Genomic DNA, 24,603 nt, shown 5'->3' with positions numbered 1-24,603 from the left:
CTCCTCTAGTTGGTGCTAAACTTTGCTCAGCCCTCCCTCTGATCTAGAGCTGGAAAGGGTCTTTGAGGTCATGGGGCCAGCTTCCTAGCTGGACAGAAGAGAGAGAAGGAAGGAGGGACTTATCATATGGGGAGTGTGCAGGAAGTGGATCTAGGAGCTTCTGTTTGAATTATTCTGCCTCTTTTTTCTAATGCTTTATGGATTCGGGTACTCTCTATCCCTTGCTTCGACTTCACCCTCCACAGAGGCGGGAGGGTAGGAGCACATCTCTCGAATCCCTTACCTGTCCTCTGGGCATACTCGATTAGTATGTGATTCTAGTTTGTTGAGTGAAGGACTGAAACCACATTTCAGATGCTGGTCAGCGCTGCTCTGGGGCTGGGGAGGGCTTGGCTGCAAGAACAAAACAAATGCTTTAACGCCTTGTGGGTCAAGGCAGGGTTCCTGGCAAGCCAGGTAAAACTTGTCTATTCTCAGCACCAATTCCTTTATCAGCAACCCTTCAGGGCCTGTCCTATCAAGGAGGCAGACCTTGTAAAGAAGTAATTAGGGTGTCTCTTTGAAGTCCAAAAGGGCTGTCACACCTCAGGTAATACCTTATTTATCCTGTACCAGGAGCTCCACTCCTCTGGCTTCCGAGGGTTGATTTGTTTTTGTGGTTAGGGCCAAAATGGCCATGTTGGGCTCCTTCTACCCAGGGTGACTGTGGGCCTTTTTAGACAGGAGGTGCTCCCCCACCCCTGGGGTAGACAAGTTGTTGAGCGGATTCAGATAGAAGTGTGGTTCCTTGGAAGAATGCCTTCTAGTGTGCTCCACTTCCCCTTCATCATCCGATATGCTCTCAGTAGAGGAGGGGCCCCCTTGGCCTGCCTGCCTCCCTGGGGGGCTCTTGGGCTAAGTGCCTAGATCCCATCCTTTTCTGGCTAGAGGCAGTCTTGGGGATCAAATTCCCCCATCGTCAGCCATCCCCCACTCCTCCTGCTGCTCTGCTGGGCTGGGGGTAGTGGAGCCTACTGTTTGTCTACAGTACTTGACCAAGATACACGCACACATACATGTACATATGTGGCTTTGGGGGCTCATGGATGTTGGCCGTCCCTCCAAACCTTCTCATCTTGGGCCTCTCTTGCTAATCCCACCCATTTTTTCTGTTCTGGGCCTTCTTCTAGATTGTTTGACTTCCATGGATGCCCAGTGAGCATCTGGGGAGCAAATGAACTCTAAGGGAACAATTTTGGAATGCCCTGTTCTCTGTCCAGGTGAGCATAGGTCAGACAGAACCAAAGTCATGGATTGCTGGTGCATGCTCCTCTTGTCATTTTCCCTTCCAGATCAGCCAAGTTGATAAACAGAGCAGAAAAGGCCAGTGAGCGGCTTCCTGAATGGAAGTGTCTGCTCCACTGTGAAGGGTCCTCGTCTGTTATCGTCACTAAGGCCGTCTGAAATTACTGTTGGGCTTCCGCACGAGGCCTGGGTCCCTGCTCTATAGAAATGGATGTGTGGAGATTCAGTCACAATATCATTTCTCAGTAGGCACTAATAGATTGGGTTAAAGCACAAGAAATTAGGAAGATGTCTTGAGTTGCCTTGCATACAGAAGATGGTTAATAGACGTTTGTTGAAGTAAACTGTCAGGGTAACAGGGTAACACGGACCATAACGAACATATTGCTCATCACTTTTGCTGCTCACATTGGCCTGGCTGTGATCACCCTGCTAGCTAGCTAGCAGGGCTGTCCCACCCCTGAAAAAGCAATGGGGATTGGCTGGAGCCTTGTTGGATCCCCTTGGCTGTCCTGTGTTGCTGGACCTGGCTGCTGCTGCTGCTACCATTCTGGGCAAAGATGCTTGAGGTAAGCTTCCGGAGGAGCTGACCGCATCTTGGGCATCAGGGAAGTAGATGATGCTTCAACCTGGGCTAGCCAGTGCCCAGAAATTCATTGACTCTACAGGCCAAGGTCATTTCTCAGATTGATCCCATTGGCTGGAAGTGTCTGTGGCTGGCAGAGAAGGGGTCTCCTTCACAGGCCACCTTTGACTCCGCGTTTTTTTCTTAACCTTCTGTTGCTTTGAGATCACCCATCCTAGTCCAAACTCCTCATCTGATAAGTGAAATTAGGCCTGGAAGAAGGAAATGATTTGATTGAGGTCATTTAAGGGAAGGGGAAGGGGATAAGCATTGATATAGCACCTGCAATGTACCAGGCACTGTGCTAATATTATCTCACTTGAATGGTAGGTGCTATTATGATCCTCATTTTACAGCTGAGGAAACTGAGGCTAACAGAAGTTCATCGACTTGTCCAGGGTCACACAGCTACTAAGTGTCTGAGGCCAAGCTTGAACTTGCATCACCCTGACTCAGGCCTGGCACTCTCTCCACTTGGTGAAGTATCAGATGAGTTAATTTCAGAGTATTCTGTCCAAGCAGCTGAGGACTAAGTTGGTAAAGAAGGCTTATACAGTGGGCAAAGCCCTTTGCACTGAGTGAGCTCAGGTGAAGCCTCTGAAGTGGGACTTTCCACCAACAATTCATTCAACAAGCTTTTATTAAGCACCTACTAGCTGCCAAGCACTAGAGGTACACAGAGGACAGTGATGTGGGTTGGACTAACTGACTGATCAGGTCCCTTCCAACTCTTGAATTCGGTGCTTTCATGAATTGAGATCCTGATTCCAAATCATGGGCCCTTTCCACTGTACGTCATGTCCCCTGACTTTGCTCAGCAAGCCCTCCCACAATATTTCTCTGGATTTGGAGGTGCTAGACCCACGGATCTGACTCAGTAGAGTCATTCTTTCATTCCTGCCATTTGTAACAAAGGGAGGAAGGATGAAAGAATGTTGACTTTAGATGTCCAGCATTCAGGTGAACTTCTGGCTGGGAGCTGTGTGGTCATGGTTGAGGAGAGGCAATGTTAGAGGTGAGGTCTCCTGTAAGTCAGTGCTCGGACCAACAGCGTGTTGGGAAAGCAAAGCTACAAGGAGTAGAAACCCCTCTAATGATCCAAAATAGTAAAATTCTGTGCCTAGTCCTATGCCATGAACTTAAAGGTAGTGCCCACATTGATTCTGGGAGGGGCTCCCATGGACTATAAAGTGCATACTGCTCACAAAAAATAGAGCTCGCCTGGATCATGAATTCCATTGAAAATAAATATGCTAACTAGAATCATTAATGAATCATTGAATTAACAGTAATTTGATTAGAATTTGGAAGGGCTTTGAGGGAAAGAGTTAAGGGGCCCCGGCTGTCTTTGGAAAGTTGTCCAAAGATGTTTGAGTTGCTGTAATGTTTTTGGAGGGGGACAGCGAGAAGTGGAGCTTTTTTCCGTTGTAGCCAGCAGAGGTTTTCCATTCACCTTGGGACTGCAGCAGACATACCTTGGTAGGTAAGGAGACCATCTGGCTCTCAGCCACACCCAGGGAGATTTGACCAGGGAGTTAATTGATTTCCTAGAAGACATGCACTTCTGTCTCACTGCCACCCTTGGTCTGATTTTGGGCAATGGAGTTGCCCATACAACTGTGACCCAGGCAGTCGCCCCCTCACCCAGTTCCAGGCCAGCCAGTTGAGGGTGTTCTGAGGCTGTTAAGGGCTGTGCTCTTTTATATGTAGGTACACAGGAGAAACCAGAATCAGCTGCCTTTCAGTCTCCAAGTCATGAGTGGGTCAGAGAAAGATGAACACTGACAGTTGGGTAGAATCCAAGCCTTTCTTGTTTCAGACATGACATTCACAAAGTCATCAGGAGCTCTGGCTAACTGCCTCTATCTCCATATCCCATTCTTCACCCCCAGCCCTTGCCAAAGGCCCAGTCTAAGCAGCCAGCATCATTGCTACTGTGATGGGAGCCCTTCTTTCTCAACGGAACACCATCAGAAACTTGTACATGAACCTCTTTTGATGAAGAACCTCAGATCTTCACTCTCAGAATCCATAAGACAGGCATAGGGCTGTTCTAAGAGCATTGGGGTGGAACAGATGGGATATTGGACTTGAAGGCCCCAGGAAGCCTCTGTTGCGATCCTATTCCTGACATCATGGGCAAAGTCTCTTCATTTCACTTGCCCTCTGTTTTCTCAACTGTAAAATGATGACAATAATACCTGGCTTCCCGACCTTCTGGGGCCCTTGTGGTGGGCATCACATGGAATACCAACCAGAAGTACTTCACAAATGTCACCCTATTGTCATCTCTTTGGATGGGGTTCAGAAACAGTTGCTGTCCTGATGCTACTGGTGGGAAAAAAATCATCCTTTTATGTGATTGAATCAACAGTATTTGGATGCAAGATAGTTGTCTGTAGGCCCACAAAAACACCCTTGATAAGAATTCCTAGTAGACAGGACAGGGGCAATTGGCCCCCACCTAATTTTAATCTCTTCTGCTGTGTCTTTGTATTTTGGAATCTTTTCAGAAATTCTGAAATTCCTAAAATGCAGCTGGGAAACCACACTGAAGACTGGATGTAGGAAGAACCAGAGTTACCTCCCTTCCCCCTCCAGATAGAAGGATTCTGCTCAGGAAACATGGAGCACCATGTCTCCAGAGAGTGCTAAGGGCAGGGGCTGAGTCTTCCTCCAGGGTTGCTGGGCTGTACCTTTGCTGTGACCCTAGTTGTCAGGATGAGGGAAGGGCCTCATTGTACAAGGTATTTGTCTAGCCGGTCCCCTGGAGACAAGGGGCCATCTGCTGCGTATTTTGTATAAATTAATATATGCTTGGAACGTTGTCTTAGAGATTGACTGGCGCTAAGCCAATCACTAAAATCGAAATAGATTTGAACTCATGTCTGGGAAGAAGTGAGTGGGTGGGGGGGTTGGGGAGTGAAGAAAAAAGGTTTGGGGCAGCCGGCTGAGTCAGAAAGTGGGGGCAGAGTTGCGACAGCAAAGATCCTGGGCCTCGGAATCGTGCAGAGGGGTCCAGCCTGGCAGACTTGATAAGGCCACACTCAAGACCCGTCATTTGCACACCTGCAGCTGGCGGGTGGCTCACTGCACATGGCTCCGGGGAATCCTTAGCTGTCTGCTCTGCCTGCCTGGGGCCACTTGATACTGCAGTCACCAGTGATGCGCCTAAGGAGGTTGCAGCCCAAGGAGGCTCTGCGCCCCCCCCCCCTCCGGGGGGGTGGGGGGGTGGGGATTGGTGTATGCGGGCAGTGGAGTCTGGCATTTGGCCCGAGGCCTTGTTAATTAGGTGCTTTGACTGAAAAGGTCTCTGCTTTCACCCTACTCTAGGCTAGAATAAACAGAGATCTCATTTGTGTAAAGGGACAGCTTAATGAGGCAGATGAGGTAACGATGTCAGTAAGTACTGAGAGCAAGTTTTGCCAGGCATAACTATCCTGTGGGTAATTGGATTGCTTCTGGATGAAAGAATCCGTGCGTCTGCTCTATTTGGGAGAGTGTGGAAGCCTTGGCCGGGAATTCCAGGCCCGGAAAGGACCCTTTTTGTGGCTCCTTTGCCAAGGGTCCTTTTCTAGTAGCTGAAGAAGGCCCTGGGGGCCCTCTTACTCTGCAGAAGTACTGCCCATCTCCAGCCCTGGGGGACAGTACGGGACGAGCCATTGAAATACTTTGGGAAAACACAGGAGCGCTGTCTGGGACACTGGCTTTGGAGTCAGGGGGTGGGACATCTCAGATCAGCCACTTCCTGGCTGTGTGACTGCTAGCAAGTTGCCTCTGTTTCTGTGTTTGGAAACCTGGGCTAATAACATGGGTCCTGTCTCCCTTTCTGGGATGAAGCAGAAACTTTCAGGAGAGGAAAGGCAGGCCCTAAAGTTTTATATCAGCGTTCTCTTCTTTGTATCCCAGATGGAAGATGGAGGCAAGGCGGCCCTGTCCCGGAAGATGAGAATTGGGGATGAGCTGGTGAATATCAATGGTACCCCATTATACGGCTCCCGACAAGAAGCCCTCATCCTTATAAAGGGATCCTTCCGCATCCTGAAGATGATTGTCAGGAGGTAAGGTGCAAAGAGGCTCCTCATGAAGCTTCACCAGGTACCCAAGGCAGTAGGGCGTGGCCCTATGCTGGACCTCTGCTGGGCACCTACAATCTGTCAGCTCCCACTTTGAATTAGGATAACATGTCTGCTGAAATAGGGCTGCTAGGGAAGGGGTCTTAGCCAGAGGTGACTTTGCCATCCTAACCTGAAGCCCTCAAATGCCCTACTTTTTCTTACTTGAATTGGTTCTTAAAGGAAAGATTTCCCTACTCCATCATGCACTTTCCTGCCTTCTTAAGCATTTGGATGGCTCTGCAGATTCATCGGTACACGTTGGAACCCCTCTGGGATTTCTTGGCCTGAGGGATTCTTGTTTCTCTGTTGGTACATTTGGGACATGGGAACTCTGTCCACCATTGCAGATTGCGGACTTGGGAGATACATCTTTGGGAGGACCTGGAGGGAGGCTCAGAAAGGGTAATTTGCCTATAGGCAATCATTTGGTAGGTTTTGAGGCAGAATATGAACCCAGGTCTTCTTGATTTCAAGCTCAGTACTTTGTGCGTTGTGCTCTGCCTCCTCTTCTCCATTAGTGCTCCCCAGCAACCTCTACTCAGTGACTCCAGGCTGTGACTCCCTATCTCCTAGGGGTACTGGAAGATCCACCTCTAGGTCAACTGAGGGCAAGGAAAGGGCGTTGCCAACCTTGAAGCATTGCACCAGTGGTCGCTAGTTGAGCTGTGTCCCAGAAAATGGAGAAGGAATGTTGGGGCCATTTGGCCAAATAACAGAGGGCTGGGGCTGCCCTCTACCACATTCCTGAAACAACCCAGCCTTTCTGCCCCTCTTACCCCCACCCCCCCCCACTTCTGGGTCCAAGGAGGAAGTGTATCCATTTGGTATCATTCCAGCCTGTTGGGATCAGTTTGAGTCTTGACTCAGTCATCCCGTGCCCTGGTTTTCCATCCCAGCAGCATATCTTTTGAAAAGTTGGTAAATGTGCCTGCCTTCTATGCCTTCGTTCAGGTAGTTGTGCGTTCTTTTTGCTAGCATTGTCCTGTATATCCCAAAGGGTGGTCCTCTCTCTCCCTTTATCTTCGTCTCCCCACCAACATGACTAAAAAAAACCCCAGATCAACCCATTTTAGGTTCTTAGCATTCATCCAAAGCTCCATTTTGCTCTGGGGTTTAACAGCCTTGATATTTTTCTTCCTAAACTATCTGGGATTATTGAGTGCACCGCCTGAATAGGTTCTAGCTTGAGATTTGTCCTCTGCCTACTCAATTCTAGGCCTGCTTCTTTGTTCGTCTGCAGTTCCTGTCCAAAGGGACATATGAACGAAGTTGCGTGTGTGGGTGACTTATGTTTTTCATCCACTTTGTTTTTCTGGTACAGATGTTAGAACAATCTAGTCTTTTTCAGGTTGCTGCCATTTTCATTTGTGAGGCCTTGTACTATTCTGGGATTGGATGTGAGTCTAGCCCCAGGTCTTCCTCAGGCATACTGTTTACATGGGAGGGGACCCAGACTGGGGCTTTCTGCAGGAATCAGTTTAAATACCCAAGAGCAGGGGCAGGTGGGTGGGTGGGGGGAAGGCCTCTAGCTCTATAGAGAATGGGCATGGCTGGGCCTGTTGTTTGGAGCAACGTGGTGGCAGGGAGAATTGCAGAGACAGATTCAGGTGCTTTGGGAGGTAGAGTCCTCCTCTCACTGGAGGGAGTCAAACAGAGGGTATAAGAGGCCCTGAGAGGTCACCAAGTTCAACCCTCTCTCATTTTACTAACTGGGACCCAGAGAGGGGGAGGGACTTCCAACTTAACCAGGGTCACACACTGTCTGAGGCAAGATTCAAACCCAGATCCCTGGGACTGCCAAGTCTGCTCACCAGGCCACCCTGCCCCTCTTATTGCCCTTGTTCAGATCTCTTCTGGCTCTGACATTCTCTGAACTTTTAGGCAGAGTTCGTAAGTATCTGCCCCAAGAAGAGACTCCCGGCTGCCCTGTCAGGATGGTCCATGACTTTTTTGGGCTGAGCTTGCCCCCTTGTGGCAGGACTTAGCCTGTGCATGTTGTGTGCACCATCCTTAGGACTGGTTTTCCCATTTGTTTCTTCCAGCCAATTATTAGCCACAGACACTTCCCTAGCTTAAGTCCTTTTCTCACCATAATAATGGGGACAGGTACTGATATTCCCGTTTGAAAGATGAACTAACGGAGGCCGAGGGAATTCAAATGACTTGCCCAAGGTCACACAGCAGAAATCCTACGGTTTGAGATTTTGAACCTGAAGGGACCACAGAGGTCATCATTTGACAGAGATGGAAACTGAGGCTCAGATTTGGGGGCAGGGAGCAAGGCTGAGATTTCAATCCAGAACCTCTTACTTCTAATCCAGGGTTCTTTCCATTACAGCATGCTACTTTTCTTCTACTTTGGGAATGAGACCATAGTACTCAAGAGGTCCAAGGACAAGTCCATCCTTTAGCTAAGGGGCAAGAGATAGAGTGTGGAGGCCAGGAGTGGCCAAACTGTTAACTGGCATCCTTGGCCATGGTCCAGTCTTCCCCATTCACTTCAAACTTCATCTTGTCCAACCCCTTATTTGACAGAGGTGGAAACTGAGGCCCCAGGAGCAAAGTGATTTACCCCAGGTCACACAGCTGGGAAGTTTTATGCAGGTTCTAGGACTCAGCTCTTCATCTCTCTGTCTAGTATTCTTTCCACTGAGCCACAGTACAGCTGTGTGCCAATGGATGGGTGTGAAGGCCAAAGAAACCTTCAGCTCGAAGAGATTGATCCAAAAAGCTACAAGGAGAGGGGAATGGCTGGAGCTAGCACTGGGACCAGCCCTGGAGGCCACTTGGTCCAGTTTTGCACGGTACAAAGCTGCCTGCCATAGTCTCAAGTCCTACGAAAATAATGACTCATGCAGCTGTCCATTTGTGGCGGGCTTTTCAAAGTGTCTCATTTGAGTATTGTTCATAGTAAGAAAGAATTTGGATGAAATGAGCATGGAACACAGTAGGTGCTCGATAAATGCTTGTGGCATTGAGGTGAACTGAAAGGTGATTAGATTTTGACAGTGGCCAGCTCTAACACGCCCGCCCCCGTCCCCAACACACACACAGCCCTGGCCTAGCTACTGGGCCTGCTCTGAAGAGGGGACGAGAAACATTTATGAAATGCCTGCTATGTGCCAGGCACCGTGCTAAGCACTGGGGATACAGGAAGAGGCAAAAGCCAGTCTCTGCCCTCAAGGGACTTCTAGTAGAACAGGATGAATAGAAAGGATTAGGAGAGGGCACGTTAGTTGGGCTTAAAGGACGCTGGGGAGCAGAGGAGAGCGCCCTCCAGGCCCCGGATAGACCGTCAGAGATGGAGGGGCTGGAACAGCTGGGAGGCCGGGCTCATGGGATGGAAGAGGACATGGTGGGAAGGGAGATGTGAGGAGACTAGGAAGGGAGGAGGGGGCGGGGTGTGAAGGAAGCCCTAGGGAGCCACTGGAGTTTACTGAATAGGTGAGTGACTTGTGCTCTAGGATAATCACTCTGGTGGAAATTAGGGTAATTGAATCGTATCCAGCAAGCCTTTAATAAGTACCTGCTACGTGTAGATACCATGTCAGGAGCCAGGAATTCAGACATCAAAGTAAGACAGTCCCTGCCTTCAGGGAGCTTTTATTCTTCCTCTGAGGGCAGCCTAAATGAGGAGGGAGAGAGCAGGGACATCTGGTGAGGAGCCCAGGCACCTCTGCTGAGGGACTATGGGAAACCTTTAGAGAAGCCCTGCTCAGATCTCTGCCTTGGGAAGACACTTTTGGCAGCTCTGTGGAGGTTTCAGGGGAGAGGCTTCTAGGAGGTTATTAAGGCAGCTCCAGGATCCTAGAGCAGGTTGAGCCGGAAGGGGCTTCGGAAGCTAGGTTTCCCAACAGTAGGGGGAGACAGAGGCCAGAACGGGCCAGTTGTAGGGGGAGGGGGGGTGGGACATTTTCTCTGTAGACAGAGTCCTTCCTCCTGGCCAAGTCCCCTTCCCATGCACCATCCTGCCTGGCTTCCTGTGGAAGGGCCAAGCCCCAGGCCCTTCTCAGTTCCCCTTCGAAGTCTGTTACCTCCCACTGAATTCAATCTTTAGGGTGCTTCTAGTTCTCTGTCCATTTGTGGGGCCTGGGGAGCCTGACACCCTGGGAGTCCAATTAAACCTTTCACACCTGGCCAGGTCCTGCTGGCTTTTCTCCACTCACTTCCTTACTGTCAAGTAGATGATGAGTCACCCTCCTCCCCCGCCCCTTCGCAGGCACTGATCTGTCTCCAGCCCATTGGATCTGGGTTATGCTGTTTGGTTGCTGGTCTGTTTTTTTTTAAACTCACAGTCCAATGATGACAGAGTAAGAATGTCTAGTTTCTAGGATCAGTAGAAGAAGGTGCATCTCACTGTGTGTGTGATGTGTCAGGTTGTACCAGGCCTTGTCATTATCAAGCTCTCCTTTTGTGGGGTCCCCAAAAGGCAGGGGACAGGAAAAGAGAAGTGGGCCCCAAAGAGAACAGGTCTGTGCAACGTTTGCTGGCGGAGGACAGGGCCTGGGGTGTTTGAGGCCTTGTTGTCAGATCTGTCTTTGTAACCCCAGGACTTCTGCCGGTGGGCAGGAGAGCCAGAGAGAAAGTTCATCCTGCCTGTGCCAGGCTCTGTACTTAGAACTCGAGATTTAGAGACAAAACCCAAATAGTCCCTGAGTTCAGGGAACTTCAATTCTGTGGGAGATAACAGCATGCCACAGATAAGGGAAATGGGGGGCTCTCGACTCCCTCCCCCTACACCCCTGCACTCCAGGGCACATGTATTAGGAAACACGTAAACAGGTCAGTAGGGAGGATGTGCCAAAGACTACGCCAACAGAATGCAGAGGAAACATTCAGGTGTTCCCACCACATCAGTTCTCTCCTTGGAGGGCCCTCCCCATCCTCCTTGCAGACATGATTATTTTCATTTCCCAGCTGAGGAAAGTGAGGCTCAGAGCCCTTCATGGGTAGAGACCCAAGGTTTCCAATGCAGTCCTCTTACTTGAGGGATCACAGGAACTGCTTGGAATAAGGTCTGTCCTCCAAGAAAAGTATCTCCCAGTCTGGGGAGGATCCCTGCAAGGGATCCCCCAATCCACCCCTGACCTGTCAATGGGACCTCTGACAAAATAGCTAGGGGAAGAATGGATCTCCCAGTTAGAAAGAGGTGGTGGTGGTAGGAGTGCACCATGTCCTTCCAAAGCTTTCTTCATTGGGAGTCAGGGGGTCTAGGCTCCAATCCCAGCTCTCCCACTCACCAGGTGTGTGGCATCCTCTCTAGGCCGGTGTCCTTATCTATAAAATGAGGGTCTAAGGTTCCTTCCTGCTCTGCAGGGTGGGTCTTAGCCTTCCTGGAGGTCTTCATTTGTTGACCTCTGTCTGTGGGGGGAGGAGGCTCTGGGAGGTTCCTTCCCAGTAGGCATCAGACAAGATGGCCACTAAGGCCCCTGATGGCTCCCCCAGTCTGGGATTCGGCAGGTCCAGGTGGGCTTGGGGCATTTAAAAAGGGGGGCTTCTGGCTCACATAGATGTTCCAGGCTTGGCCTAATTTGAACTGGACCTTAAGATGCATGCCGCCAGAGAAGGGGGGAGGAATGGTCAGAGAAGTGGCTCCTTTGGGGGCTAAGCCCTTGTCACCTGAAAGCATAGGCCAGTAGGTGCCACTGGAGAGCACTGAATAATGTACCTTAGCCGGAGAAAGCAGCAGTTTGGTGAGAGAGAACTGGTTCCCACTGGGCATCCTTGTGCTCTTGCTGCTGGCCTGCCCCACCCTATTTCTTCTGGCCTTCTCTCCCCTTCTTGCAGCTGCTGGTCTGTCCCTCCCCCCACTGTGCCTCCTCTGACCCACTCCACTATGGCTGCTTTACTCACAGCATTTTGTGCTCAGTCCTACACACTTCCAGGCCAGCCTTCTTTCCCTGTACCCTGCGGCCTCTTCCAAGAAGCTTGCCCCGATCACACAGTTGCCCTCCCCCCTTATGTCTGTCTCCCCCTCCCCACCCGCTGTCCGGGTCACCCCTCAGGGCTTAATCATGGTAGCAGCCTTGTGACATCTCTTGCCTTAGGAAACCTTCCCCCATCCCTCTTCATTCTCTGGTCATTGTTTCCTGTTTATATGTTCGCAGGCTCTCTCACCCATCAGAGCAGGAGCTCCCTGAGGGCAGAGACTGGCTTTTGTCTCCTAACTGCTGTTCCTCATCTCTAGCCTCCAAGCTTTTGTATGATTGATCTTCCCAGTGTGGAATGAATTCCCACCTCATTTCTACCTTGGAGACTCCTTGGCTAGGTGTGGGCTCCTTTTTATACAAGGCCCTCCCCCTCAGTTCTGAGCTCTCTTTACCTCTTAAATGCCTCAATGTTCCTTGTAGAGATTTTATAGACTTAACCTGTGCATCTGGTCTCTTCCCCCAGGGCAAGGACAGGGGCTGCTTGATCTGATTTCTGTAACCCTAACAGTGTAGCGTCTTATACATAGCAGACACTTGATGAATGTGTTTGTTGAATTGAATTAAGAAATCCACAGTGACAAAAGTGTTGATTTGATTACATAAATGTGTGCTGAGTTTACCTAGAATGAAGGAACTGTGCTTGCCCAAGGCCTTGCATGTGCCCTATGGTAACAGTCTTCAGTGGAGATGGTGCTTAATTGGGCATCAGAGGCCTGGGTTGGAATCCTAGCTTGAGCCAAAGCACATTGAACTGGACTGGGCATTAGAGATCCAAGGATGAAATGTGACCCAGGGCCTGCCCTCCAGCGTGGGCTGAGATCTGACAGATCATTCATGCTCACTGAGGGCAGGGATGGTGGGCACATTTGTTTCTGTGGTTTGGTGGGCAGTGTACTGTGCTTGGCTTTATCAGAAAGACCTGTGTTCCGATCCTTCCTGATACTTAACTAGCTGTGGGAGTTACTTGACCTCTGTATGCCTCAGACAGCCTGAGGAAATCATCACCTCATCTTCACACATCTCTGGATGATGGTGGTGGCCTTGATCCTCCTGCTGGGTTGTGTTACCCTAGGTGAGTCACTCAATCTTTCTCAGTTTTGTTTTCTTCATCTGTACAATGAGGAGAATGATGTCTGTGCTGACATCCTCACAGGATTAAATTGGGTTCGGCCTAACTGAGGAGCAACAGTAATCGAGTCAGGAAACAGATTTGCCTTCCTTTGGCCCATTAATCAGTCACCAAGCTTTGAATGAAACCAACTTTATTTAAGCACTTTGGTGGTGGTGGTTGTCCTTCACACTTGAAGAAGAGGGAGATGACATTACTCTGTTGGGGTCAAGGTACAGTGTGTCCCACTGGATATTCTTCTTTATGAAGCCAGGCTGGGGCTCTGGAGATGAAAGACTCCTGGATGCTTACACCCTACTGTACAAACCATGACTATGTCAGTGTGGGCCAACTTGGTGACTGCCACTGGAGGGAGAGAAAAAGCTCCAAAGGGCCCTTTAAGATTCAGGGCTTTGCCTTGGAGGAGGTTTGAGGAGGCAACACACACACACACACACACACACACACACACACACACACACACACACACACACATCCACATAGTTAATACCACCAGGCAACTCACACAGGCTCTGGGTTCCAACACTGCCTTGTCACTTATTTCCTGTGTGGCCTTGGCCAGGTTACTTCACTGTCTTCACCTCTGTTTCCTTCTCGGTCCCTTCCAGGTCTGCCAATCTGTGATCTCTGGTCATCAGTGTCACAGGAGCAGACAGGAAGATAATTGGGGGCTAAACCTTTCTGGGTCTGTTTCTTCCCCTGTAAAATGACCCCTGAGGCTTCTTTCAGCTCTATATCTATAATCCTATGAACCCTCATTTTACAGAGAATGCCATCTGGTTCTACCCCTTCATTTTTTAGATGAGAAAACTGGGGCCCAAGGAGGTGAAGGGACATGCCAATGCTGACACAGGCAACTGGGCTTCTCTGAGTCCCTAAAACTCCAATTAGATGATGTATGTGAAGAGCTTTGTAAACCTTCAGGGGCTCTCTAAATGCCTGCTGTTGTTTCATGCCTGCCATGTATTTCACTCTCTTGGCTGAATCTGGCGGGTGCCTAGTTAGCACTGAGGCCCCGGAAGTGCCCTTGTGGAGATGCCAAATGGAGACTTGTGAAGTGGATCCAAGAACCCCCAAAGAAAGGGAGGCATGTGAAGCAATGGCCACAGAGCTGGGGTGGGCATGGCAGAGTGCCCTGGATGCCACCAGAACAGCCCAAGGTCCAAGTTGAAGTTGCTGGAGAAAAGGAGACTTGAGGAAAGAGATTCACCTTGGACTCATTTAGGAGAGATTCTTAACAATGACAGCTGGCACAATTGAAGAATGAAATGGCTGGCACTGGGAAATAGCGAACTCCCCCTATCTGGAGGCCTCCAAGTAGAGATCCGATGTTGACTTATTGGGAAAAGTTTGAAGGGGATTTCATTTTTGTTCGGGTACAGATAATACTAGCTGGCTGTTGAAAGCCCTTCCAACTCAGAATTTCTGGGGCTCTAGTCAACTTAGTGAAAAGATTATTCTTCTGGAAGGTACAGGGGACTTTGTATGCTTTCCATCTGAGTATCTTTGAAAGGTGAAAACACTAAAAAGAAAGACGGATCAGAGAAAAAGGGCCATAGGGAAGATCAGTGTACTTAGATAAAACAGAGGAAAATGGCTGTTTAGGCCAGTTAACAGGGAGGTAAAAACTCCACCTTTTTGGAGAATTATAAGATTGTGGTGCAACCGTGTGGGGGAAGTAGTGGAAATCCTACCATCTGAATCATTCTGTTCCAACAGAGGACAATGCACTTGAAAATACATCGTTACATAATTGAAGGAGAGGCCCTGCTCCATCCCTGAGGGATAGACTGGATGTGACTTCATCGGCTTTTCCTTTTCTAATGTTGTTGGATTGTCTCAGGGAAAATCCTTGGTGATCATTTTTGTCAGGTGACTAAAGCTTGAGTTGAACACAGGAATGTAATGTTAGGTGTATACATGGCACCAAATTGGGTGGAGTGGCCAGACCATTTGACTTGAGTAAGACGCCCATTGGAAACACACAATGACTGGCCTTGCCCAGAGCCACAGTCAAAGCACAACAAACTATGAGCCAACAAAGTAGGCTTGCTGATAAGAAAGCAAATAGAGAGAGTTAGGTGTAGACCAGAATACAGAACATTTGTCAGACTAGAGCACTGCATTTGGGACTCCACAATGAGGGTATCAGCCATCAGTGCCGTTCTCACAGATTCAACTTTCAACCTTTGTTAAGCTCTCTAGAACCTGGATCTGCAATTTAGGCACACTGCCAGCAGGAGGCAGTGGCGCATATGAGAAGACTTAAGTTGCAGGAGGTTTAAGGGGTAAAACAGATCATTCTTTTATAGAAAATGAATGCTTCAGGTACAATTTGGTAACTTTCCTGCTAACACTTTGCCCTGACTGGCAGATTGGAACCTGAAGCCCTTTCCCACTGGCTTCTTCAGCCTAAGCCACCAGAAATCTCCTCACTTGCCTCATCACTGGGAAGACCTTAGCAAGCCTTCCCTACAATCGTCTTACTTCTTTTTGTCTGTATTTGAGAGGAGGAAGAGACCACCTAGATAAGGAGCTCTGCCCCACCCCCCCAATCCAGGCCCTAAGGTTCCTTTCCCCTCTGGATTCCTTTGCACCATGTTTAGGGTTCCCCCTTACCATCAGCCTTGGCTGTACTTAGGGAGGGCTGAGCATGGGCTCCTGGGGCTTCTCTAAGGAGCTGCAGGGTTCATCAGATAGAAAGTTCTCCCCCAGTTGGCTTTTTCTTTAAGGGGCTCACACCCTTAACGGGGGATAGAACATTGTGAACTTAAAACTTTTCTATCATAACGACTAAAGAGAGATGTGAAGACCTTGGTGAGGGTCCAGAGGAGCTCCACTATGGTGATTAATGGATAGGAAAATGGGACTTGTGAAGACATTTTAAGATAATGGAGCTTATTCAACTCAGAGAGGTGTTCTCTATTGGCTGGGGGGAGGGCGGGGTGCTGCCTTGATCCTTCTTGTGTCAGCTCTGCTGTGCCCTCCACGGAGAGGATGGCTCGCTACAAATAAGAGTGAATCAGATCTATGTGTCCCCAGCTGAGTCTGGGCTCTTCCTTTATAAGACAGGAAGGGGCAAGTTAATAACTATGTTAAGGTATTGAAAAATGTCCTCAATCCACATACTGTTGTGGGGGGAGTTTTCTGGCATTTGACTCGTTAATAAGGAAGGCAGGCTTAGGCCTAGTAGTACTCGCCCTCCTACGCCTCCTTCCAATGCCTTTTGGCTCCCTTCCCCTCCCTGCTGGGCCCCACTGCCCCCTGGGACCCCCTTCTCCAGCTGTCAGCCCCTTTCCTTGCTCAGGTCCAGCCCACTTCCTTCCTGTTGGGTAGTTTTCTTGTTTTTTTTCTCTAGAAATTATATTTACACAGATTGACCATTCTAGAAAAATGGGCTCTTGATAGACATGAAAAATGGCCAGCAGCTGCTCATAACAATAATAAAAATAACTCATAAAAATAAACTAGGGAGGCCCCCGGGTGCAGTGGGAAGGGGGCTGCAGGACTTGGAGCCAGAGACCTTGGCTTTGAATTCCAGATCTGTTCCTTATTATCTCTGTGACCTTGGGCCTATCCCTAACCCTTTCAGGGCCTCAGTTTCCTTCCCTGTCAGATGTGGTGGCCTCAGGAATGGGTCTATTTACCCAGGCTAGGACCTCACCCCACACCCCCTTCCCAGCAGATGAGCTCGAGCATCGAGGGAGCACCTTGTAAAGAAGGTGCTGAATCTCTTTCAAGCACTTCCCTCTTAAATTAATCACTGGCACTGACAGAGACAGCAGAGATGAGTTTGCATTTGGCCAGGACTCTCTAGAGGGCCTGCAGCAGGGAGATTTTTTTTCTCCCCTTGGGGGAGGGGGCCTGGTTAACCACTTCCACTCAGATGAAGAAATGCCCCTACTGTGCTCAGGGCCAAACTGGGAGGACCGGCCATTTCCATCACTCAGCTACTGCTTCACTTGGTCCAAGCCCCTCAACTCTGGGGGAAGAAACTGAACCCCAGAGAGGGCGGGACTTGCCCAAACTCATGCAACCTATGAGTGGCAGAGCCTCTGCCTCAACTCACTGCCCTACCTTGCCACCTGTTGTTGGCCCAGGATGGCCTGATTGCACTGGGGTAGTGTTCTGTGCGCGCGCGCGCGCGCGCGCGCGTGTGTGTGTGTGTGTGTGTGTGTGTGTGTGTATGGGTGGTTGAGGATTCATGATTCCCAAGCCAGGGACATGGTTTGCCTCTCTTCTGGCTCTGGGGTATGGGTGGAACTCTGAGTGCCAACCTTCTTCCTGCCTGCCCTAAGAAGGGCAGAAGCTGGGAGGTTCAATGGGCATCTCCGCACAGTAAGACTATTTCGATTGGGATTGCTCTGCAGTAATCACTCACAAATACACCGGGTAGCTTTAGCGGAAAGAAGACTAGCTGGGAAGTCCAAGGACATTTGGCTCTGGAGCTTCTTATCTCTACAAGGCTCTTTCCCTCTGGGCCTCATAGGAGGGTTGTGGACCACGTAGCCCCTGAGTTTCCTTCCAGCCCAAGATTTCAAAGTGTGTCCAGTGGCCAAGCTTTCTGGTTTGGTCCTCTCCCTGTTTATAACTGTCCACGGTCACTCTCCCCTCTCACGATGACTTTTCTTTTGCTGTTGGCTTCTGAGGGGCTTTGTCATATCTCAGAATAGCTGAGCCCAAGTGGCAGTTGCCTGCTGCTGCCATGAAGTCTGACCTCCAAGGCATGTAGGACTCAAGATGGCAGAGATTTACTGCCAGCAAGTGCTTTAGAGATGAGCATTTTACAAATGTGAGTTGAATTGAATTCTATGATCCAATGAGCTGGCGACATGCATTTTCCACACCTTTCATGAATCCATGAGCTCACTGATGTGGCCCATGGCTCTTGGCATATTTTCATCTTATGATATTCTTGTCTACATCTTTCCTAAACTCCATCGTGATAAATTGGCCCAGTGTGCCAGTAACCCGTGGCCCTTGTCGAGTGGTCCTACTGGAGAGCTGTAAGCATCCTCTCTCACACTCACCCCTAAATGTCCGTGCCTGCCACGAGGAGGTGTTTAATAAGTGCTTGCTGGTTGACAGCTTTTTTGCTCCCCTCTGCCCTTGGTGGATCTTGTTTTCCAGCTCTTGCATGGGAGGCATTGGTGGCAGCGCACTTGAAGTCATCCATGCCTGCTGTGCGTGTTGCCCTGCTCTTGGTTGCCCTTTGGGTCACTGGTAATTTTGATTCTTCTGAGATCATGGCGCTTCTTGATTTATAACTATATAGCGTCAGTGGGAAAATACGTGGGTTCCAAGGATGGGTTTTGGCAGTAAGGAGCAGCTTGAGACTCGAAGCATCATACAGTTAGTGTCTCAGAGGACCACTGGCCTCCTGGATGTGTTCTCTTTCCCCGGTAGAACATCGGCTCTTGGAGGGCAGTGTATCCCTAGCAATTAGCACTGTGACCAGCATGTAGTGAGTATTCCACTGCTCCTTCACGCATCTGTTCTTCTCCAACTAGTCGATCTTGGGACCAACTCATTGTCCATCTCTGGTACCTGACTGAACACTGGTGGATGAGCTCAGTGAGTTGATCACTCGCATGTATCATAACTCAATTCCCTTCAATTGAGCAGTTCACATGATCATCAAAATGGAGGACTAGATGTTTTTCTGTTCCTCACAACTTCTCAAACTTCTCCAAAACAGAAACTGTATGCCAAAGAGAAAGCAGTTTGAATTATCTCTATGGTTTAGGACACCTGGAGCCCAAAAGAAGGTAAAAAGCAAATGAAAAATGCCTGCCTTGTGCTCTTGCAGCAACCCCTCCCCCACTCTCCACTATGTTACCACCAGCAGCAAGACTGCACAAGATGCCCCAAGGACCCAACCCAACCTTGCAACAAGACCCAATCTCGAACTCTGGCCCCCCTCTCTCTTTCCAGTGCCAACAGTGTGTTAGTACTCTATGCTCCAGAAGATTTCTACAGAAGAGCAGGTAACAGAGGGAATAGGGCAGGATGGGTATAGGCTTGAAATAGAGCTCCACTCCTCTTCTCCCAGAGTCTACGAGACCCAAACTCCAAAGAGCAGAAATCCTCTCTTGTTGGAATGGCACCAGTGTCACAGCTCTCTGAAGTACTGAGCCAGAGAACTGAGGGTGTGTGTAGGTACCGGGCAGCCTCCACCAACACTGAGGGAAATAACCCAGCATCCAGCTACCCAAAAGTGACTACCCAAAAGTCACTTGTGGCAGACACCTAGGCTGGTGAACCATGAATTATCCAGCATGGGAGAAGGTCGAGATGATTTAAAATCCAGCCCCCAGGGAAATCACCATAAGAGAGGAGGGAGTCAGAAAATGAGCAATGGTAGGGGGGATAAGGGGGAAAAATTGAAACGACTAGAGTTCAAGAAGAAGACAAATCAAAGACCTTAAACATAAGCAGATAAATCAATAGGTGAAACAATTAACAAGAGAAGGCAATCTGGGCTCCAGGTCTAGTAAACAAGTTCAGGCACCTCTGAATAAAGACTGAAAAATGAAGGAAAATGATCCAATGCTGGAGGAGACAGAGAATCGATCCCATGGCAGAATGCTGGAATCTGTGATGGTAAGGCAAGTCTTACCAAAGAAATAAAGAGAGAGCAGTAGATTGGGGATGCTAATACACAGAAGTAAAGGACAATCTAGAAGAAGAAAGGCAGAAACCCAAGAACATTAAAAGAAAATATGCTCACTATGCAAGCAAAACATACAGAATTATAACTTGAAATGTTGTGGATTTGGATATATGCAACCAGTTCAGGGAACTCGTTATTTGTACTGTTTAGGACCTAGTTGTATTATTACACAACGAGGATACAGAGACACAAATAGGTTACTAAATACAAAGTAGAGACAATGTAATTCTGAGAGGGAGGGGGCACTAAGGACTGGGGGAGACCAAAAAAGGCCTCATGTTGGACTGACCTTGGAGGGAAGTTAGGGATTCCATGAGGTCAAGTTCAAGAGGGAGGATATTCTAAAAATGGAGCACAGCCTGTGCAAAGGGCACAGGAAAAAAAGGCAAGGAGATCAAAGAGGTATTTCATCCATTTTGTTTTTCCAGTGTAGAGTATGCACAGAAGCATGGACACAGAACTGGAAGGACCTTCGAGGCTATCTACTCCAATCCCTTCATTGTGTAGATAAGGAGACTCTGACTCTGAATGACTTGTTCCTCCCACTGTATCATGTTCAGCAGATTGCTCCTGAGTGCCTTTGGATTTCAGGGAGAAGGCTTTGTATCAAGAAGAAATGGCTTTATTAGAAGAGGTCAGCTGAGGCAGCATTAAATCCGCATCAAGGTAGATGACCCATTTAGAGCAAGCTTGTTTCAAAAAGAAGTGGGATCCAGAGATTTGGGTGCGGCTCTTTGCCTGTTGCTCCTTTCACAACTCATTTGCACCGTATCCTTTGCTCACCAGTCACCCGAGTTGTGACTGTGCAACTCTTGGGCACACATTCTTGCCATCAAACCTTGAGGTACCTCTCTGCAGCTCATACCCATTGCCCCTAGCTCTGCCCTTTGTGTCCAAGTACATCGGAGTCCCTTAAGTTCTTGAACACCATCATCATGGCTCCTGAGTCTTCTCTTCTCCAGGCTACACATCTCCACTTCCTTCCCTCAGTTTTCATATGGCACGGCTTCCAGTCCCTTTGGCATTCTGGGTACTCTCTTCTGGATACTCTCTAGGAGGTAAAATGGAAGGGGGGCTGGATTTGGAGTCAGAGGACTTGAGTTCAAATCCTGGTTCTGCCATGTTTACTACCTGCATGTAAACCTGGACAGGTCCCTTCCCCTTAATGGTCCTCAGTCTTTGCATCTGTAAAATGGGCACATTGGACTAGAAGCCCTCTAAGGGCCCCTCCATCTTTAATCTGTGGTCCTATGACTCTAAAGCACTCTCTGGCTGTCTGCTATCTTTCACTGTCTTTCCTAAATTGTAGTGACCAGAGCTGAACATAGGATTCCCAACGAAGCTGGTCACCTGCCTCCCCGGTCTTTGACACTGTGCATATCAGTGGAATCTAAGATGACAGCAGCCTTTGGGGCAGCACGAACACATTGCTGACTCATCCACCCAAACTCTCATGTGAACTGGTGCTGTCCATCTTGTACTTGGGAAATGCATTTCTTCAGGCGAGTGTAAGACTTTACCACCATTCAGTGCCATTTTATCTCATTAAATGCCTCCCGATGTTCGAGCTTTGACTCCTACCTCCATCATCCAACACAACCAGACTCGTGTCATCTGCAAGTTTAATAAGTGTTCAATTTATGCTGTTATTGACTAAAATGTTAAACGCTGCAGAACCCAAGACAGGTTGGTATTTTTCTAAGTGGCTGTGAGGGAAGGTCAGAGCTCTGTGACCTTGGGCAAGTTAATTTACTTCTCTGAAGCTCAGTTTCCTCATCTGTTCAAAAGTAGGGTCGGGGGAGAGATAGTGGCTGTAGAAGTGACCTTGCGTGGCTGTTGGGAGGGTCACAGGAGACTGGGAGTGGGAGAAAGTAGTCTAGAAATGATGGCTCTTGGTTGTGTTTCTTGAAGTCTGATCAGGATGTAAAAGATGGAATCAAAAATGTGGTTGTTTTCATTGCTGCACAGTCAGGGTGAGGAATTCTCCAACCAGGATATTGTGTTTCCTGTTTCCTTTCTTGTCCTTTGCTGCTGTGCTTCCTGCGGGCTTGTTATGGTGTGTGTCTATTTTGGAGAGGGTGGTGGGGAGTCAGGAAAAGATGGTGAGAAGTGAGATGTTTCAAGTGAACCACTGCCAACCCAGGTGAAGTACCTTCTGGGTGCCAGATCCTGGATGAGGCAATGGGGATGGAAAGGCAAAAAAGGAAACAGCCCTTGTCTTCAGAAAGCTTACAGTCTACCACATAGGCACATAAGCACAACACAGACTGTATCCCAAGCAATTGGGGGCAGTAACAAGATTAGGAATAACTGTGTGGGAGAGGTGGTCCTTGATTTGGCCCCAGAAGGGAGGAGGGCCCAGAGGTTTTGGTGAGCAGGTTTCAGTGTGGGTACATAAGACTATGGTTGGGGGAATTCCAGCCATCGTGATCATGAGCTCTTTGGCTTTTCTTTTGAGAGGACTGGAAGTATGACCCTGGCATGAGTTTTCTCTGGTGGAAAAGGGTGGAAAAAGCACTTTCTAATGGTTCAACAAACTGCCTTGGGGCAAGATGACAGCAACAGTGATGGCAGCAGCCCTGAGCACAGGAGGAGTGGTCTAGGATGGTCTGAGAGGGGTGTTTGGTGTCTCGGTTCCACACAGGGAATGGGACTTTCCACCACATTTTCAGGCCTCTGCTTCAGGGACAGGGAACTCTCTAGTTCTTGAGGCAGCCTGACCATCCTTGGACAGCTCCCTTAGAATTTCCTTTTTTGGTCTTGTCTTCTTTAAAATAAAACCATTGGACTTTATGACTGAAATCTGTGATCTTGTCATTGTTAGGGAGAGGGGGATAGGATTCTGGATATTTGCATGAAAGAATGTGTCCGAGTTGGGCTGCCATTACCGAGGCAAAGACTTGGTTTCTCCTGGCCTGGGCCTGGCTATGCTTCCATCTATCTCCCAGAGGTGAAGTCCAGTAATTAGTCTTTTCTATTCCTTCCTTGGTTCCAATGAAGTGTGCTATGTTTAATAAGGCAGGCATTAAGCAGTCCTGAAAAGAAACCATTTGTTTTTAATCTAGCCTTTTGCTCCAAATGGGTTTAGATTACCCCTGTTGTGTGTTCTCAATATGAAGTATCAGGGCAGAAATTGACACTTGATTACAGAGGGCTTATTTCATCCATGGAACACAATCACTGTTAAGTAAAAATTAATTCATTTACTATGCATCATAAAACTTTAATGTGTGTGATGTGTGCAGGGTCTCGTAGCAGCCTTTTTTCAAAGGGAGATATATTCATTCTGGGCCTGTTGGTTTATGGCGCTTTGGAATAATATATCGTAACTACCAATAAAATCAACCATCTCCAATGCGCATATGTGGGCCCTCATTAGCTGTGGATCAGTCTTCGATGCATTCACTGGGATCCTAACTCTTGTCATTTCCCTGGGCTGCCAGGCAGTTATTCATTTCTGAACTCAAATGCGTCATTATGGATGCTAATGGTGGATCCTGCTGCATGTCTCCCTTCTTTCCATTACAGCCCAATTTTCCTTTGGGGAGATAAAGTGATTTTGACTCATTATTCATAGTTATCATAATTAAACATTAAGTTCTAGGTATAACTATGCTCATTATTTACCTATTATTGTAAATCAGAGTTTTTCTTCCATCAAAACAGTGGAAAACAATGTTTGATCATCCTGCATGGAGCAGGAGGGCCTGCTCCCTTATTTGAAAGCAGCCCAGCCTCCATTACTGAAAGATTGATTCTGCAAACAACTCGCCTTGGCGAGTCCCTCCTGGCTGCATTATGTAGCAAAGCCACGTCCCTGACTGCCACTTGAGTCCTTCACCAGCCTGATTGCATTTCTTTGGATGTTCTCACGCTAATCAGTGTCCTTTCTAAGCCGTGGGACCCAGGACTTGTGAGCCACCTGAAGTGGAGGGCAGAGGAGAGGGACAGCACGCCTCTGGCTCCCTCCTCCTGGATGGGGCAGAGCTACGAAATCCTGAGGGGTTGTTGAGGGAACCCGGGCCCAAAGAGGTCAGTGACAAAGCGGCCCTCCCTTGCACCCACCTGTCACAGAGAGTCAGGTTGCTGGAAGGACAGTGAGGCAGGGATTTTTGCTACATCTTTAAGGAATGGCTTCCCGGGCCATCCGTCCAGGATGAGACGAGTGGAAATTGTCTTAGAGCCCTCTGGGCTGGAGTGGATACCTGAACCAAAGGGAGTTTACGGAGGACACTTTGCCAAAATTTCTCAAGGGGAGAGCAGTGATAGCTCCTATGGCACCATAGAGATTTCAAAGTACTATTAGTACTCAGACTATCAGCCAGCAGACGTGCTCAGGTCGCACCTGATTTAGACCACAGATCCCCGCCAACCTGCCCAGAGCCATCGCTCAGCCTGTCTCTTCTTCACTGCCAAACACCTGGAGAGGATAACCCATGCGCATTTCCTGTTACCTTTAGAGTCAAATACAAAGTCTTCTGTTTGGAATTTAAGGTCCCCAACAGCCCAACACCTAAACTTCAACCCAGCTAAACTCACCTTGTCATTCTTCACACTCGATGCTCCATTTCCCATCCCTGTGCCTTTGCATTGACCGTGCCTCATGCCTGTAGTGCCCTCCTTTCTTCCCTTTGCCTCTTAGAATCCCCACTTTCCTTCAAAACTCACCTCAGGCATCCCTTTCTACATGGTGTCTTTCATGCACAATGCCTGGAATCTAGTCACTGATGCTTCAGTGCTTGGCATGGCGCCTGGCACCTGGGAAGTACTCAGTAAATGCTTGGTGACTCACTTTCAGTTGCCAGTGTCCTTCCATTTCTGTATTTATTTTACATGCATTTTGC

At 48.7% G+C, this 24,603-nt stretch overlaps 1 protein-coding gene across 1 annotated transcript in view; it reads left to right on the top strand.

The window, feature by feature from the left end:
- The window catches only part of SHROOM4 (shroom family member 4), a 116,123-nt gene that overhangs the window by 52,411 nt on the left and 39,109 nt on the right, over positions 1-24,603 (top strand). The window contains exon 2 of the mRNA XM_072626650.1: positions 5,819-5,970. Within this exon, the coding sequence (XP_072482751.1) occupies positions 5,819-5,970 (152 nt within the window). The remainder of the gene's footprint in view (positions 1-5,818; positions 5,971-24,603) is intronic.

The sequence above is a fragment of the Notamacropus eugenii genome, chromosome X (assembly GCF_028372415.1).
Source record: "Notamacropus eugenii isolate mMacEug1 chromosome X, mMacEug1.pri_v2, whole genome shotgun sequence".
NCBI classification, from domain to species: domain Eukaryota; kingdom Metazoa; phylum Chordata; class Mammalia; order Diprotodontia; family Macropodidae; genus Notamacropus; species Notamacropus eugenii.
This window is presented reverse-complemented; position numbering and strand designations above follow the sequence as displayed.